The sequence below is a fragment of the Sphaerulina musiva genome (genome assembly GCF_000320565.1).
Source record: "Sphaerulina musiva SO2202 unplaced genomic scaffold SEPMUscaffold_2, whole genome shotgun sequence".
Lineage (NCBI taxonomy): Eukaryota > Fungi > Ascomycota > Dothideomycetes > Mycosphaerellales > Mycosphaerellaceae > Sphaerulina > Sphaerulina musiva.
In genome coordinates this window covers 1828421-1845753 of record NW_016017384.1, presented here as the reverse complement: position 1 = coordinate 1845753, position 17333 = coordinate 1828421, and the positions used below count along the sequence as shown (strand labels likewise).

The 17333-nt window shown below is 51.9% G+C and overlaps 7 protein-coding genes across 7 annotated transcripts; 4 read left to right on the top strand and 3 right to left on the bottom strand.

Annotated features, from left to right (window-relative positions):
- Nucleotides 1-20: 20 nt before the first annotated feature.
- Nucleotides 21-1072, bottom strand: SEPMUDRAFT_60476 (replication factor A protein 3). Its single transcript, XM_016909527.1, has 3 exons — nt 892-1072; nt 677-785; nt 21-515 (listed from the first exon to the last, which is right to left on the bottom strand). The coding sequence occupies exons 1-3, from the start codon at nt 1036-1038 to the stop codon at nt 442-444; spliced, it is 330 nt and encodes a 109-aa protein (XP_016763654.1). The 5' UTR covers nt 1039-1072; the 3' UTR covers nt 21-441.
- A 296-nt stretch (nt 1073-1368) lies between these two features.
- Nucleotides 1369-3210, bottom strand: SEPMUDRAFT_147392 (MoaC-domain-containing protein). The gene has a single exon (XM_016904270.1). The coding sequence runs from the start codon at nt 3159-3161 to the stop codon at nt 1479-1481; it is 1683 nt and encodes a 560-aa protein (XP_016763653.1). The 5' UTR covers nt 3162-3210; the 3' UTR covers nt 1369-1478.
- A 163-nt stretch (nt 3211-3373) lies between these two features.
- SEPMUDRAFT_147391 (molybdenum cofactor biosynthesis prote) lies at nt 3374-4863 on the bottom strand. Its single transcript, XM_016904269.1, has one exon. It carries the CDS (start codon nt 4748-4750, stop codon nt 3413-3415), a length of 1338 nt encoding a protein of 445 aa, XP_016763652.1. The 5' UTR covers nt 4751-4863; the 3' UTR covers nt 3374-3412.
- Nucleotides 4864-5286: 423 nt separating this feature from the next.
- On the top strand, nt 5287-6833 carry SEPMUDRAFT_161692 (SAF domain-containing protein; the record flags this gene model as incomplete). Its single annotated transcript, XM_016907953.1, has 3 exons — nt 5287-5381; nt 5453-6338; nt 6393-6833. 3 exons carry the CDS (start codon nt 5287-5289, stop codon nt 6780-6782), a joined length of 1371 nt encoding a protein of 456 aa, XP_016763651.1. The 3' UTR covers nt 6783-6833.
- A 1738-nt stretch (nt 6834-8571) lies between these two features.
- Nucleotides 8572-8985, top strand: SEPMUDRAFT_114623 (uncharacterized protein; the record flags this gene model as incomplete). Its single annotated transcript, XM_016901103.1, has 2 exons — nt 8572-8700; nt 8758-8985. 2 exons carry the CDS (start codon nt 8572-8574, stop codon nt 8983-8985), a joined length of 357 nt encoding a protein of 118 aa, XP_016763650.1.
- Nucleotides 8986-9181: 196 nt separating this feature from the next.
- SEPMUDRAFT_147390 (glycoside hydrolase family 55 protein) lies at nt 9182-12607 on the top strand. Its single transcript, XM_016904268.1, has one exon. The coding sequence runs from the start codon at nt 9728-9730 to the stop codon at nt 12101-12103; it is 2376 nt and encodes a 791-aa protein (XP_016763649.1). The 5' UTR covers nt 9182-9727; the 3' UTR covers nt 12104-12607.
- A 2754-nt stretch (nt 12608-15361) lies between these two features.
- On the top strand, nt 15362-16456 carry SEPMUDRAFT_26855 (Aminomethyltransferase folate-binding domain-containing protein; the record flags this gene model as incomplete). Its single annotated transcript, XM_016908418.1, has 1 exon — nt 15362-16456. A coding segment is annotated over one exon (1095 nt), but the record flags the coding sequence as incomplete, so codon positions are not given.
- Between the last annotated feature and the right edge of the window lie 877 nt (nt 16457-17333).

Genomic DNA, 17333 nt, shown 5'->3' with positions numbered 1-17333 from the left:
GGAAAAAGGAAGCATGCATAGTGATGAAAAAGCCCAAGAGCCGCCACATGACGATGTCACAAAGTCGGTGTTTTCCTGCAAGCACAGTCACAATTGAAGTACACGCCAGGGTCTCAAACTCTCCAGTCTTACGGGCTCGACCTACCTCCTACCCGGAACCTATACTAATGCAGCAACTCGGCAAGTACATCCATACCTCCTACCTCCTTTGTAGGTAAGGTAGGTATGATTAAGGTGGCATTGGTAGCTTCGAGACCGGGTCTCATCTTGAGGAGACGATGGATGTTTTTTTTTGCGCCTTGCGGGTACCTTTGAGGTAGCTGCCGACTACCTCTCTCACTGGGTGTGAGTGGCGCCGCCGCCCCGTCAATGATTCAATCCCATCCCATCCTCATGACACACACACACACACACACACCAAGGAACCGAAAAGCTTCCCATTCACTCGTTCTTGGGATAGAAGATTTCGTGGTAGCGGTGTGTAGCGTCTACCACGGCTTCGATGGCGTTGAAGTCTGTTTATTTTTTGTTAGTTATTCATTGTGAAATGTGCCAGGAGATTGACGACGCCGATATAGAAACGTGGGAGGATGGGAGAAGATGACGAAAAAGAAGAAGAAAAAGAATGAGATTAGGGGGCCAAGCACAAGTGTGAGAGAACAGTGAGATATCATACCAATATTCCCTTCTGGCCCAAAATCCGTCGAAGCCAATACTCGCACACTGAGATCCTGTTGCACTTTTCCAATAAATTCAAACGCGTGGTTGTTTTGAAGGTGGCAGTCCTTGAAAATGAAGTCAGTCAGTCGTCAGTCATCAGCAAGAACAATTCATTTTATTCGACAAGAAAAGAAACCCCCCCACCAACACTAAGAAAAGATATCAACATACTTTATTCAAGTGCAATTGCACTTGACCGCCGGCTTCGATGGTGGCCGTCTCGCCACGGATTTGTCGGACTTTGCCGAGAATGCGGACGGTGCGGTGGGAGAATTGCTCGAGGTAGGGAGCGGTGATGCGGGGAGTGGCTTCGGACATGATGGATGCTGTCTTCGTGATGGTGTCGTGGTGGATGGGTTGCTGATGGTGTTGTTGTTGTTGTTGATGTTGTCGTTGTTCTGATGGTAGTGGTGGTGGTGGGGTAAGTAGTAGGTACAGTGAGTGCAGAGTAGAGAGACGCGACGCGACGCCGACGCGTGCTAGTGGCGTTCACACGTGCACACATTTTCTCTTCCATTCTTTCACATACACCCACACACGGGGCAAAACGAAGCAGACCACACTGTGACAACATCTCAAATGCCGCAGAACCACTTGGCCTGCTGTCGCATTATATTACGAATGAGCGAGCCTACATGTATAATATACCGCAGAATCGCCATCTACAAATATCCGCTTACAGCGCCGAGGGTGCATCGACATGATTCTCAGCCACCTTTCTATGCATCAGACTCCACGGGCTGGACGTACGCGCCCTGCTATGCCCTCTTCCTACGCCGCTTTAAAGCGAGACGTGCTCTCGATGGGGCAGCAACTACGTGCTTGCTAATCGGCGGAGTGTCTTGCCCTCCTGGTGACCACTCCGTTACCAAGCCATTCTCCGCGAACCACTCGCTTCCCATCGCTGCAGTCCAAGGCTCATACTCATACAGCCCGCTTCTCCCACCGGACTTGTACACGACTCTTGCTGAGACAATGGTCATAGCCTTGTCAACAGCCTTACACATATCATAAATGGTCAGAGATGCTGCTGTTGCAGCCGTGAGAGCTTCCATTTCCACGCCAGTCGGTCCTACGCAATCGACGCGCGCTTGTATTGCAATAAAACCATTTGTGCTTCCAGGTAGCCAGCCGTTCCTTTGGAATGCCCGAGGTGCATGGGCGGTAACATGGACTTCGACTTTGCTGATGGCCAGAGGATGGCACAGTGGTATGAGGTCGGACGTGCGTTTGGCTGCCATGATACCCGCGATCCGTGCGATTCCCAGCACATCGCCTTTTTTCATGTTATTTTCCTGAATGAGCCGTAGCGTTTCCGGCTTTCTGAACTTCACGAATGCCGTGGCCACTGCAACCCGGTGAGTGTCCCGCTTCGCTCCCACATCAACCATATGCGCTTCTCCCGACCCAGTGACATGAGTTAACTGGGGCTTCGTTTCGACTGAGCTCGTTGGTCTGCTTCGCTCAACATGACCGGGATCGGTCTTTGCGTGTGTCGCTAGTCGATGTGGAGGCGTGGCTGTTGAATTGCTAGTCGCAACAGCATCCTCCTTAGATTGTTGTAAACCTTCCAAGGACTCAATTGACTTGCCGTCCGAAACAGCAACATTGGTTTCCCGCTCCGGAAGAGAATTGACATGCGCCTGGGACCCCTTCGAGAAACCCCAGGAATTCTTGGGCTGTGGCGAAACAGTGTGCCGCGGTGCCATGCGCTTATCATCTCCAGGTTTTCCAGCCTGTGTCCTCGACATAACTAAAAAGGGATTTGGGCGTTTCGGCTCGACAGGTATCTCGGTACCCTGCGTGGAAAAACCTCTCAGTCGCCTGTTTATAAATGTACGGCGAGTGCGACTATGCCCAGGATTGGACGATTCAGAGTCATCGCTCGTGGCGAAGCGCCTTCGAAAGGCTTCTCCAATGACCGTCGGCGTTTCATCATCTTTTGCATGGTCTTTGATTGGACGCCGAGTTGTTATACTGCTCGCCGCATGAAGAGAGCCATCGGGGTTTGTTTCCTCTGTGACCTTCGATGTGGACGCATCGCTGCTCCCAGCATTGATCTCCGCAGGTCTTGCATCGGCCGAAAAAGAACTTCCTATGCGAGATAGGTCCTCATCCTGCATTGTCACTGGATTATTGCGATTGAAAAAGGGCTCTGCAACTCTTAGAGGTTGTTCACTCCTAGAATTCGCGAGATGATCGGATACTTCCGGCGAGGATGCGGCATCAGACTGTTGCTGCGACCCACGCGTAGTACTGTACCTTCCTCGCTTCGGCTGTTCAAAAAGGCCACTCAGGCTTTGGAAGCCGAAACCAGTGGTGAGACTAGATGGCGACGCGGACTCCTCCTTGCTAGAAGACTGCCTGTCATCATCATTGCCGCCACTCGACGAGTAATGTCGAGCTTGAAGGGAACCTGGTGTCGCCCGAAGCAAGTGCATGGGAATCGTCGCCCATGGTGATGAGACGTGTCGGCGGAGTGTTGGATGTACAGAAGTAGGAGAAAAGTGGGTTGTTTCCCGCTTACCTGTATGCTGTCAGCGACAGTGCTTCTCGACAGTTGTGACCAAAGAAATGTTGTAGCACGGCGCCGTAAGCTTCGTCAATTCATCTTATCGTCAATCATATTCTGCTGCATCGCTGAACCTGACGCAAATGAAATCACACATGCAATATGAACGTAGAAGTGAACCTACCCACCAATCAATATCATGGGGCGGTTCTTCATCTTCTCCAAATCTCCCATATCAGCATGTTTGACTGCTTTCCGTTTCACGGCAGCACCAATGACCTCTAGCAACTGGCGCTCTTTACTGATCCAGCCTTCTTCGCCGTCAAAGCGCAGGCCTGCTTGTTGCGTTTTCCGCCTGTCAAGTTCAATCTGTCGTATCGCTTCGAACGCGTGCTCGTCCATCGGTTCACCCGAATTCTCAGTACGCAGCAGATCTCGCAGACTGACCTCGGCATCCCCATGAAGACACACTTTCAAGTTACCATCAGACGTTATACGTAGTCTGTTGCAGGTGCCGCAGAAATTGTGTGTCATGCTTGTAATGAAGCCAACGCGTCCCTTGAAGCCAGGGACCTGCCATGTTTTCGAGGTGTCATTCTTTGCATCTCGAAGCCGCGTGAGTGTAGGATATTGCGCCTGTATCAGCTGCACCATTTCCGCGTATGGCAGCATCTTCTTCTCCGCCCATTTGTTGCCACCGAATGGCATGTATTCGATGAAGCGTACTTCGACATCCTGGTCTCGAGTCATTTCGACAAACTTGAGAATCTGGTCGTCGTTGATGCCACGCATCGCAACGCAATTGATCTTGAGCTTCACGCCTGCCCCCAGCTTGTTCAGTTCCTGCACACGATTGATGCTCTTCATTACCGCGTTGAAACCATTCCGCCGTGTCAACAAGGGGAACTGAAGGGGGTCCAGCGTGTCCAGGCTGATGTTGACGCCTGTCAGACCAGCTTCAACCATCTCGTCCAACTTGCGGTGCAAGGATATACCATTGGTCGTCAGGGCCAGCTCTTTCAGACCGTTCCGTCGCAGACTGCCAATCTGCTGCATGAGCGGGACAATGTCTTTGCGCACGGTGGGTTCGCCACCAGTCAGCCTGATCTTGCTGACACCCTGGCTGACGAAGAGAGCGCTCAAATAGTATATTTCGGGTGTCGTGAGGATCTCGCGATCTGGCGAGAGCTGTATACCCTCGGAAGGCATGCAGTATGTACATCGTAAGTTGCAGCGCTCCGTCAAGGAAATGCGCAGGTAGTCGTGCTGCCGGTCGAAGGTATCGGTGAGGAACTCGGAAAAGGGTTTTGCATCGCGTAGCCTATCTCGTCGTTCGAGTCTCGTTGACGGCGGAACTGTACCTGCTTCTGGAAGATATGGCTCCTGCTCGCGTATCTCGGCCGTGGCGGCCGTGGCGGTGTGTTGCCTCCTCGATGGCAGCGATAGCACAGAGGGTGGCCATGTTGTCGGCTTTCGTACGGCTCGCGGAAGAGCTCGCGGCCACTGCAGAGAGGCCATGCCTCAGAAGTACGTGGCAGGGTGGTGTGTTATCTCCAAGAAAACAGAAACATTGCTCCAATGCTGTCTGTATCAGCAAAGTCGCAGAAGGATGGCACAGTACGGAGGAGATAGGTGTACATGCTCTCGCCACGGGCAAGCGAGATATCTGAGTACCATGGCCTAGTTCCGCCTTTGCCAAGCTTCCTGCCGAACGGCGAAGGGCGGGGCGGGGCGGAGCGGAGCCTCGGAGGTCCGCTGCATCTCCGCGGACTAGCACAAGTCTGCCCTTTAGCAAGTACATGTACCAAGACAAAGGGCGCGTCTTCTGTCGCAACACCGGTCCGGCCTGGGATGCGCGATTGCGGACGGACCGATGGTTGTCACGGTCACGACTCCCATCATGCCGAACTCACCTGCGGGGTAGACGGAGTATGAAGAAAGTTACCTACTGTGGGTGGGTGACGAGGGCGGAATCATCGATGCAGCTATCGTTATGAGAACGGGCTGGACCACACCGTATTCTTTTCGCTGTCTATTTCATTACTGTCGCCAATATGACCAGCCTATCCACCAAGCTCGCCGAGCGTGAAGCGGCCGGCAAGCCAATACAAATCGGTCTCATTGGCGCGGGGAAGTTTGGTTCAATGTTGTACGTGCCTCGTCTTTGCGAGATGCAGACAGATTGCGAGCGAGTCACTCGGACTGCTGACTCTTCCTCAGCATCTCTCAATCGCATCGGACTCCAGGAATGCGTTTAGCTGGCATTGCAGATTTGTCGGCAGATCGAGCTGTCGCAGCCTTACGAAGGACCTCATATCCGCCTGATCGATTCGACCATACAGCTTCGTTGTCTGTTGAAGAAGGCCTCGCAGCCGGCAAGACTGCCATCACACAAGACTCGGCTGCGCTCATTGCAACGCCAGGAATCGATGTAATTCTTGAAGCGACTGGCAGTCCAGCTGCCGGGATCCGCCACGCGCTGCTCTGCTGCGAACATCAGAAGCACATTGTGATGATCAACGTCGAAGCTGATGTTTTAGCTGGTCCGTTGCTTGCTCGAAAGGCACGAGAAGCCGGCATCATCTACTCCATGGCGTATGGAGACCAGCCCGCTCTCATCGCGGAACTGGTCGACTGGGCCCGAACAGCCGGGCTGGATGTGATTTGCGCTGGTAAAGGCACGAAGCACTTGCCTCAATATCATCACTCTACGCCCGATACCGTGTGGGAACATTACGGTTTCACTAAGGAGCAACTCGCTTCTGGCGATTTCAACCCACAAATGTTCAACAGCTTCTTGGACGGAACCAAATCCGCGTTGGAAATGGCCGCTGTTGCCAACGGCTGCGATTTGGTGCCTCCAGACAATGGATTGTTATTTCCGCCATGCGGAACCCATGACTTGCCGCATGTATTGCGCCCTAAAGCAGACGGCGGAATGCTCGATAAGAAAGGTACAGTAGAAGTCGTTTCCTGCCTTGAGACAGATGGACGCCCTGTGCACAACGATCTTCGCTGGGGTGTATACGTGATCGTAGAAGCACCGGGCGAGTATCAGCGAGAGTGTTTCAAGCAGTATGGTTTGCAAACTGATAGTACGGGCAAGGTAAGTCCGGCACTTGCGCGTTCGGCACGAGAGGCTACTCACTTTTCTCGCCAGTACGCGGTGCAGTACAAACCCTACCATCTGATCGGTCTCGAGCTAGGCATCTCAGTAGCCACTATCATGTGTAGAGGTGAACCGACCGGACAGACGAGGACTTGGGCCGGCGATGTTGTCGCTACTGCGAAGCGAGATCTCAGGGCAGGCGAGAAGCTGGACGGCGAAGGGGGCTTCATGGTGTACGGAATTCTGATCCCAGCGAGAGCCTCAATGGAGATTGAAGGTCTACCGATAGGGCTTGCGCATGGTCTTGTGCTGAAGAACGACGTGAAGCAAGGTCAAGGACTCAGCTGGAAAGACGTGGAATACAGTGCAGACACTCAAGCTGTCGCTGTAAGGAAAGCGATGGAGGCCATGTTCAAGAAACAGTTTGAGCAATGTTCCTAGAGGGGGCTTTTGCTTGCACGGAATCACAAAGCAAATGATGTTGCATCTGACCACAAACAACTAGATCTCTGGTCCCTCCTAATACCTTGCCTAAGGTAAGCGCTTCCTTTTTCAGGCAGGAGATACAGGCCGTCCCTGGTAGCTGTGCAGCGAACATCGTCAAGCGTACGTGGCACATGTCTCCTCCGATTCACGCCAGCAAGAGTCCAACTTTGCAGCGCACGGGTACCTGCATCCACTGCTGTGATCGTGAAACCCGTTCGTTGCACGCATGGTTTTCTCATGTCCCTCCGTATCTCGTTCTGCAAGATGCTGATACGTGTCGTTTATAACGGGTGCTTTAGATCTGAAAGATGGTCGTTGCACGTCGTTCTTAGCCCGGAAAAATCAAAGAGTCTAGCAGGACGAGGTCAAAGACCACACGTACGCGAATCGGCATAGGAAGTTTTTTGATGAATAGTGTACATGATCACACTCCGGCCTCTGGGACGCATAGCGTTGCAGTCGTTTCTTGATTCTGTCGGTCGTTACCTCGTAATAGCTCGAAGCAAGATGTGACCAGGGACGACTTTGTGTTGTGTGGTGCGACAACAATACATGGCCCAGCATCATCTGGCAAGCCGAAAGAACAGATGTTCAGGTACATGTAGGGAAGGAACGAGAATTCGGCGGGTTCTGGGAGCGTCGTGGGCGATGTGTTGCAGATGACCACCTCTACATGTCACGCAGCTCGTATCGCTTCGGTCTTCTCAGTCGTCCGTTACGTAAATCGTCGAGGCAGGTGATTCGGCTATGAGCAGGACCAGCTAGAGGAGGTAGGAGGTACTCTATTTCATCAACAGCTGATGGACATATTGGCGGCGCTTTAGGTTCAACTTCATTAGTGTTTTTTCAGGCGACGCGCATGAATTCACGAAGGCTTGGCATCACGTGGGCGCAAATTTGTTGGTTCTTCATACTGTACCAACACTAGGTAGTATCTTGGTTGCCTGTGTAGACCAGGAGGCCGTTTTTGGAATCCCCTGGAGAAGTGGAGAAGTCAGACAGTGTGTAGAGAGGCTCCTGCAGGTATCCATCCGTCGCTTGGTGGTACGTGTCTCTTAGGATAGTCATGCGCAACGAGCTGCCTTGTGTTTGTACTCTGGCTTCGTATGGTATACAGTATGTGGCAGGCGCTTGGGTGAAAGAGACGCGTGGAGACGTGTGAAGATGGGGGATGCTCGCAACCATTGCTGGGTGTACCAGCGTCGCAAATCTTTCGTGGTCAAAAAGACGAAGTTCTTTTTTCTTCTTTTTTGTGCCAGAGGCTCGTGGTTGTACGACCAGAACTACTTAGGAAGCAAGGTCCTGCACCAAGGAACGCGTTTCATCCCTGCACGCGAAGCCGATTGCCGAGCGTGCTGCGACTGCGAATATCTGGGGATGGAGGGGGCCACATCGTTGGTACTTAGTAACACTGAAAGGTTGGAAGCTTGATAATTTGATAATGGCCAATGATTCTTGTGGTAGGTCAGATACAGTTGATCCCCAAATCGATCAGAATGTCAGTACAGTCAGTGAAGCCAGTCCCATGATCCCTAATGGAAGACAGGCTAGACAGCGGCCTCTAAGCCTCTTTACCTCAAAGTACCTCCCTCCTAGGCAGGGTTGTACCGTAGGCATTAGTAATAATAAGGCATCAGTCGCAGGGTCGTTAATGTTATGCGACAGCGTGGAGCTTCTTCTGCAGACTACTGCCGTTACGGAGCAGGTTAATAGAGATGAGGCCTCATGATGCCAACCAGTGACCATGCATGCTGGGGAGTATGTTGCCCGAAGTCCAAACAAAGTGCGTGAAGCTTTGAAACAGAGGCGCATACCCACGAATGAGAAGCGCCAACCGTGTCCGTCGGCTACAGGGCTGACGCACAGCGGCACGGTCAGAGAACCCCATAGGGAATAAATCGACGTCTCTTGTCGAACCTGCTCTGTGCAGCGCGAACAGCGCGAGCCCCTGGACGACTACACCATTCCAGTCTGTCTGTTTGTTGGTGACTGCTCGAGATCATCAAGCGCGGGCTGGTCATGTCACAAGCCGTTTGGAGCGGCCTGGCTGGCTGCATTCTTTGCGTCGCCATCCTCCCAACGTGGCTGCGTCTCCACTCTCCAGTGGACTGCGCTGCCCGAGACGGTGGACCATGAGGCTGCGAGAAATGACCGCTGAGACAAAGAATGGAGCGAGCAGCGAGTAGTACGCGATGATGGCTGCCTCGTTCGTCATGCTGAACATGCGAATGGCAGCGAAAGGGACAGAATGGGAATATTCATATACGGCGCGTCGAGCAGACCGAATGCAAGATGATTCAGAGACGCGCCCTTCGCCGGAGCAGACCAACGACGACGATCTGAAACCCACAGTCCGAATCGCCAGTCGAGGGATTGGACGACATTGAAACTGAGCAAGCCAACGAGTGAGGTGAGTGATTCACTACCTACCTCCAGGTACCTTCCTCCATTGGACGTGCCTGCCTCCTACAGCGTAAGCGCTGCCCTCCACCCGCGCCTGCCCTTTTAAAGGACAAAGGACTCGTGATTCCTGTTTCCCCTGGCACCTTCCAGACTAAGGTACCCTCCCTCCCTCTCTCATTCACCACCCTGACATTCTTTCGTCTTCCTTATTGTGTTGTCTGTTCCATTCTCTTCGTTCATTGTCTGCGACAATCATTCACGACCGCATTGTTCGTGAACAAAGCGTCACTTGCTCATTCTTCACGACCTTCTTCTTTTCCCCTCTACCTGTACTTAAGCCCTGCTGTCCCGGCATAGCAACCAACAACCCACAACTACGGGATCCCGCACACAAGACAATCCCCATCACAACAAACCCTCCTCAGTGCCGGTCACTGATACTCCCTCAGAAACACACACAGACACACACAAACACAAAAACACCCTCCACTGCGAACATGCAGTCCCTTCGCAGCATCGCCGTGCTCGCCACGGCCCTGTGTGCAATACTCTCTTTCCTCCCAGCTGTTCAAGTCTCTGCAGTTCCCTTCCAAGCAGAGCCTCGTGCTGCTGCCGCATCCGATTATTGGCTGGCCACTATTGCGCGACAAGGCACCGTCTGGGGCGCCAACGACACTTCATACGAGATCTTTCGCGACGTCACAGACCCCAAGTTCGGAGCCAAAGGTGACGGCGTGACCGATGACACTGATGCGATCAACCTGGCCATCTCGAGCGGTGGTCGATGCGGTGACCTCTGCAACTCCTCCACCATCCTCCCGGCCATCATCTACTTCCCCCCAGGCACGTACCGAGTCAGCAAGCCAATCATCATGTATTACTACAGTCAGTTGGTTGGGGACGCGGTGACGAAGCCCACGATTCAATCTACCCCGGACTTCCAAGGCATGGCAGTGCTTGACAGCGATCCTTACAAAGAGGGAGGCGCCAACTGGTACATCAATCAGAACAACTTCTTCAGACAAGTCCGCAACTTTGTCGTGGACGTCAGGCAGACCCAAGCTGGCACGGGCATTCACTGGCAGGTTGCCCAAGCTACGTCTCTCCAGAACATCGACTTCGTCATGACCGAGAGTGATGATAGCCAGCAACAAGGCATCTTCATGGATAATGGCTCCGGCGGCTGGCTCAGTGATCTCACCTTCACCGGTGGCAAGTTTGGCGCTTTCCTTGGCAGCCAACAATTCACGACACGCAACCTGGTCTTCAAGAATTGCCGCACTGCTATCTACATGAACTGGAACTGGGGCTGGACGTTCTCCAATATTTCAATCACTGGCGGCACTGTTGGCGTTGACATGGCTGCAGCCCCGCAGAACCAGTCCGTTGGCTCTATGGTCATGACTGACAGCGTCATTAGCGGCACCACCTACGGCATCAACTCTTCCTTCTCCCTCACCGACAATGTCCCACTCACTGGTGGCACTCTTGTCCTTGACAATGTCGATATGTCTGAAGTCGAAACCGCTGCCGTGTGGTCCAGCAAGCTCCAGGATAAGATTCTCGCACCTGGCAAGATTGAATCGTGGGTGTCGGGAACGAGCTACAGTAATAGTGCATCTGGCAACCGCACCCAGAGCAATCTCGCGGCTGTTAAGAAATCTCCTGCCCTGGTGGACTCTGACGGTAACATCTACGGTCGCAGCAAGCCGCAGTACGAGAACGTTCCAGCCAGCAACTTCAAGTCAGCCAAAGCCGCTGGCTGCAAGGGAGATGGTGAGACTGATGACACGGCATGCATCGCAAACTTCTTGAAGACCGTCGCAGCCGATCCCAATGCAATCGCTTACTTCGATCATGGCGCTTATCTCATCAAGGATACTGTCACCATCCCTGACACTATCAAAATCACCGGCGAGGTCTGGTCATTGATCGTTGCGGATGGCGACTCCTTCAACGATGTTGAAAACCCCAAGCCAGTCATTCAAGTCGGAGCTCGCAACAGCAACACCAAGGGCGAAGTGGAGATCTCAGACATCATCTTCGAAACAAAGGGCGCCGCTCCTGGTGCGATCATGATCGAGTGGAACCTCAACTCCGACCCTCTGAAGAGCGGCATGTGGGACAGTCACGTTCGTATTGGTGGTTCTTATGGCACTCAATTGTCCGAATCAGAATGCCCTGGCTGGCCCACAACCCAGGCAACCGACAAATGCCACGGTGTCTTCCTCATGTTTCACGCTACACCAGAATCTGGCGGTCTCTACCTCGAGAACACCTGGTTCTGGGTGGCGGATCACGATCTGGAGGTCAACAACCAAACTCAAATCTCCATCTACAGCGCCCGTGGCACCCTCATTCAATCTCAAGGACCAGTCTGGCTCTGGGGTGTCGCGTCTGAGCACTCTGCCCTGTACAACTTCCAAATCGACGGTGCGCAGGCTGTCTTTGGTGGATTTTTGCAAACCGAGACCCCATACTACCAGCCGAATCCCGAGGCTCCACAACCGTTCACGCCCAACGCAAACTACAATGACCCCGATTTTGCGAACTGCGCCAACGGTGCTAGCACCGATGACGTTCCTTGCAAAGATGCATGGGGCCTGATCGTGAGGGACAGTCGCAATGTGCTTGTATACGCCACGGGCATGTACAGTTTCTTCAACAACTACGCCCAAGCCTGTGTTGCAGAACACAACTGTCAGGAGAATATGATATCCATCAAGAACAGCACAGTCGACATGTACACTGTCACTACCAAGGCCACTGTGAACATGATTGTGGATGACAGCGTCGAGGGCCCGATCCTTGCCGCGCCCAACCGTTATGTGTTCGGCGACACTATCGCCTACTATCACTCGGGTTCGTCCTAGGGGGTCGAGCCCGAGCAGGATGGTGCGAGCAGTAGCACTGCCAGCTCAAGCAAGTCTTCCAGTGTCATCTATGCTCTTCCCAAGACAAACAGTATTGCGAGCAGCGCTGCCACTACACTTGCATCCAGCACCGCCAGCAGCTATGACGCTCACGCAACAGCTGCCACGGCAACTGTCACGATTTATGTTACTGCAGCTGCTATGGACACGACTGCAACACCATCAACTTCAACCACCACATGCTAGTCACGGTGGTGGTTCTTATTCCATTCGACGTACAACTTGACATAGAGAGTCTCTTGACAGTCTCCTTGGAGAAGGCCAGAGTCTCACAGCAATGAGAAAATCATGATATACCCAGTGCTTGAGATGCATAGCGACCGATTTACAGAGTCGGCATGGAAAGGGTTCACGGTGTTGGGTGGCGGGATATGCCTTGGTTTCAGATGGGCTCAAAGGCGCCATCCAGAGTAGCCAGAGAATGAATGAATATAAATGTTTCCCATGATTTTGATTGTACTCCTCACTTTTATACTTGTTGCCTTCGTCCAGCGATCTCTTGTGATGGACGGAAGCCCAAAGTGGCCAGCCGCCACACGTCACCCCCGGCTTTCTTTAGCTTTATCTTCCTACTACTTCTACCCTTCTACCTACTATATACTACCACATATACTCGCTATACGCTCGCCGCCTACCTCGCCGTTACCGCCGCATCCGTCGCTACCTTACCTATAGTTTAGAAGAGAAAGATAAGAAGAAGAGAAAGCCTAAAGAGAAGAGAAGGCCTAGAGAGAAGAGGAGGCCTAGAGAGAGGAGGCCTAGGAAGAAGAGGCCTAAAGAGAAGAGAAGGTCTAGGAAGAAGAGGCCTAGGAAGAAGAGGCCTAGGAAGAAGAGGCCTAGGAAGAAGAGGCCTAGGAAGAAGAGGCCTAGGAAGAAGAGGCCTAGGAAGAAGAGGCCTAGGAAGAAGAGGCCTAGGAAGAAGAGGCCTAGGAAGAAGAGGCCTAGGAAGAAGAGGCCTAGGAAGAAGAGGCCTAGGAAGAAGAGGCCTAGGAAGAAGAGGCCTAGGAAGAAGAGGCCTAGGAAGAAGAGGCCTAGGAAGAAGAGGCCTAGGAAGAAGAGGCCTAGGAAGAAGAGGCCTAAAGAGAAAAGGAAGCCTAGGAAGAAGAGGCCTAGGAAGAAGAGGCCTAAAGAGAAAAGGAAGCCTAGGGAGAAGAGAAGGTCTAAAGAGAAGAGAAGGCCTAGGAAGAAGAGGTCTAGGAAGAAGAAGAGGCCTAAAGAGAAGAGAAGGCCTAGAAAGAGGAGGCCTAGAAATAAGAGGAAGCCTAAGGAGAAAAGAAGGCCTAGAGAGAAGAGAAGGCCTAGGAAGAAAAGGAAGCCTAGAAAGAAGAGAAGGCTTAGAAAGAGGAGGCCTAGAAAGAAGAGAAGGCCTAGGGAGAAGAGGAGGCCTAGGAAGAAGAGAAGGCCTAAGAAGAAGAGGAGGCCTAGGAAGAAGAAGCCTAAGGAGAGGAGGCCTAAGGAGAAGAGGAGGCCTAGAAAGAAGAGGAGGCCTAGAAAGAAGAGAAGGCCTAGAAAGAAGAGGCTTAAAGAAAAGAGGAGGCCTAGGAAGAAGAGGCCTAGGAAGAAGAGATAGAGAGAGATAGAATACAAATATATATATAATATATAATATATAATATATATAGAAAATTGGCGACTTCCGTACTACTACTAGGTAGGCTAGTAGAATATCTTCTTATTCCTCTTCTCGTTTCTCTTCTTATTCCTCTTCTTATTCCTCTTCTTATTCTTCTTCTTCTCGTTCCTCTTATTACGAAGTCTCGTTACAAAATTATATTATAAAGTCTCGTTAGAAAGTCTCGTTATTCCTTTTATCTTATCTTTTATAACCCTAAGCCTAACCCTAAGTATCTTCTATCTCTAGTCTCTCGTCTCTCGTCTCCCTTGTCTTTTTCGTCTCTTCTCTCTATCTCTTCTTCCTAGGCCTCTTCTTCCTAGGCTTCCTCTTCTCCCTAGGCCTCTTCTTCCTAGGCTTCTTCTTCCTAGGCCTCCTCTTCTCTTTAGGCCTTTTCTTCTTCCTAGGCCTCTTCTTCCTAGGCCTCCTCTTTCTAGGCCTTCTCTTCTCTCTAGGCCTTCTCTTCTCTCTAGGCCTTCTCTTCTTTCTAGGCCTCCTTTTCCTAGGCCTTCTATTCTTCCTAGGCCTCCTTTTCCTAGGCCTTCCTCTTCTTCTTAGGCTTTCTCTTCTTCCTAGGCTTTCTCTTCTCTCTAGGCCTTCTCTTTTCTCTAGGCCTCTTCTTTCTAGGCCTCTTCTTCCTAGGCTTCTTCTTCCTAGGCCTCTTCTTCCTAGGCGGCCTCTTCTTCCTATTCCTCTTCTTCCTAAGCCTCCTCTTCTCTCTAGGTCTCCTCTTCTTCCTAGGCCTTCTCTTCTTTTTAGGCTTCCTCTTCTCTCTAGGCTTCCCCTTCTTCCTAGGCCTCTTCTTCTTTTTAGGCCTTCTATTCCTAGGCCTTCTCTTCTCTTTAGACCTCCTTTTCTCTCTAGGCCTTCTCTTCTTCTTAGGCCTCTTCTTCCTAGGCCTTCTCTTCTTCCTAGGCCTCTTCTTCCTAGGCCTTCTCTTCTTCCTAGGCCTCCTCTTCCTAGGCCTCCTCTTATCTCTAGGCTTCCTCTTCTTCCTCTTCTTCCTTTTCTTCCTAGGCCTCCTCTTCCTAGGCCTTCTATTATCTCTAGTCCTCCTCTTCTTCCTAGGCCTTCTCTTCTTCCTAGGCCTCCTCTTTCTAGGCCTTCTCTTCTCTCTAGGCCGCCTCTTCTTCCTAGGTCTTTTCTTCCTAGGCCTCCTCTTATCTCTAGGCCTTCTCTTCCTATTCCTCTTCTTCCTAGGCCTTCTCTTCTCTCTAGGCCTCTTCTTCCTAGGCCTCCTCTTCCTAGGCCTCCTCTTCTCCCTAGGCCTCCTCTTCTTCCTAGGCCTCCTCTTCTTAATTTTAGATAAGGTAGCCTATAGGAATAGGTAGGTAGGTAGGAAGGTAGGAAGGTAGGTTTTATAGGGTAGTAGAAAGGTAGAAGTAGTAGTACGAAGATAAAGCCAAAGAAAGCCGGGGGTGAAGTGTGGCGGCTGGCCACTTTGGGCCTCCGTAGTGATGCTACCTTGATGCTGACATAACATCCCTTGTCACATGCATGACGGATTCCATGTACCCTATGAACATTAATCAACCATGTCTTGATGTTAACACATCATGTGGACCAATACACGTAACGCTCCATTTGTCTGCGCGAGATGCCTTTCTCGTCAAAGCAAGCAGGCGCGTCGCCACCAATCCACCAACCCGATACCGTCTTCTTCCCCGCCGCCGCCACCGCCGCCTCCATCCTCTGGCGCCGCTAGACTGACGACTCGCCGCCTCATCTCCGTCCACGGCGCCGACACTCCCAAGTTCCTGCAAGGCATCATTACGAACAACGTGCGATCTGGATCCTCATCCGGCTTTTACGCGGCTTTTCTCACTGCTCAAGGGAAAGTGCTGCATGATACCTTCGTGTACCCCACAGTTGGCAGCGCATGGCACTCGCAGCAGCTAGGCAATGCTCCAGAAGATCCTGGGTTCCTAGTGGAAGTAGATTCTGAGCAGGCTGAGGCTCTGTTCAAGCATTTGAAGAGACATAAGCTACGGAGTAAGTTCCAACTCAGATTGCTCGATGAGGACGAGCTGCATGTCTGGAGTCTATGGAAGGAAGAGGAGAGATGGACAGCCCATGGAGGACAGCAGGACAGTGCCAGTAGAGGGTTGCTTGGTCTGACTGATGCAAGAGCCCCCGGGATGGGACAAAGAGTATTGGTACCACATGGCAGGACAAGCGAGGTGTTGCAAGATGTCGAAGAAGCCAGTCTGGAAGCATACACGATACGGAGATATCTGAGAGGTGTACCAGAGGGACAAAAAGAGATGCCGAGGGACGAAGTTTTGCCCATGAATTGCAATGTGGATATTATGGGCGGGATCGATTTCAAGAAGGGCTGTTATCTTGGCCAGGAACTGACGATTCGGACACATCATACTGGAGTGGTGAGGAGGAGAATCTTACCAATTGCGTTGTATGAGCGAGGCGGTGCAGAAGCGGTGCCAGCGTCACTCGAGTACGACGCTTCTTTGCTGCCAATAGGATCTACAAATATGGCTGGATTGGACATCAAGAAAGATGATAGCAGGAAAAGAAGCACGGGGAAGATCATTGCTAGTGTTGGGAACGTCGGATTGGGCATGTGCAGGTTGGAGCAAATGACTGATCTCAAAGTCACCTCCGAGCCGAGTCCATTCTCTCCAGAGGACCGGTTCCTGGCGCAAACAATCAGCGGAGACGAAGTGGGCATAAAGGCGTTCGTGCCGGACTGGATACGAGGTAGCATACGCGAGCCTCGTCAGCAGAAACGCGTGGAGTGAGAAGTTGCCTCGCTGTCGGCTCACATGATACAGTCTTGTTGAACCTTCTATCCTGAAGCTAGCTACGCTTCTGCTCGTCCGCACTTCATATGAGTGTTTGATCAAAGGAAATGCATTCGTTGCACGTTACACGACTAGTCTAAGGTACAACGTACTCCCTGAAGGAAGTGGGAAAACGCAAGACTGTCGTCCTCCGCACTGCACGTGCTCTGGAAGCACCATGCATTGAGCTTTTGATTCAATACCACCTCACGCTGTCAATCCAGCTCGAAGCGACCAGCAAATATCCCAGCTAGATTATGTCTTCGCTGAAGAAGAACCATTTGCCACCTCGCTTTCCAGACGTGTCGTACGAGCTAAGGTACATTTAGTTCACCCAATTACCTACAACCAGCCGTACTGCGTCGCAATCTGCCCAGGTCGAGCAGCATCGTCGAAGTCGTCATTCGCATCATGCTCACTTCCATCGCCAAGGTCGTCATCACTTCCACTGTCGTATATCTCTCCCAACTCGCCTGCCCCGACAGGTTTTCCCTTGCCGTCATTTTCTCCTTTGATGATGTCCTCCTTCCCTTTTGCCATCCTCGACGAATTCTTCCAATCCTCGAGCAAGCCGCCGCCATTGTCAGGTCCTTTTTCGGGGATCTGCTCTGCAACCTTCGAATCCTTTCTCAACCCCTGACTCGTCATTGTCGTATTTTCATCTTGCGCGGGAGTGGCGACTCTAGACACAGGTATTCTGTTTCTTACTCAATTTGTCAGCACGATTAATTCGCGATGGATCCATTTTACCTTGCCT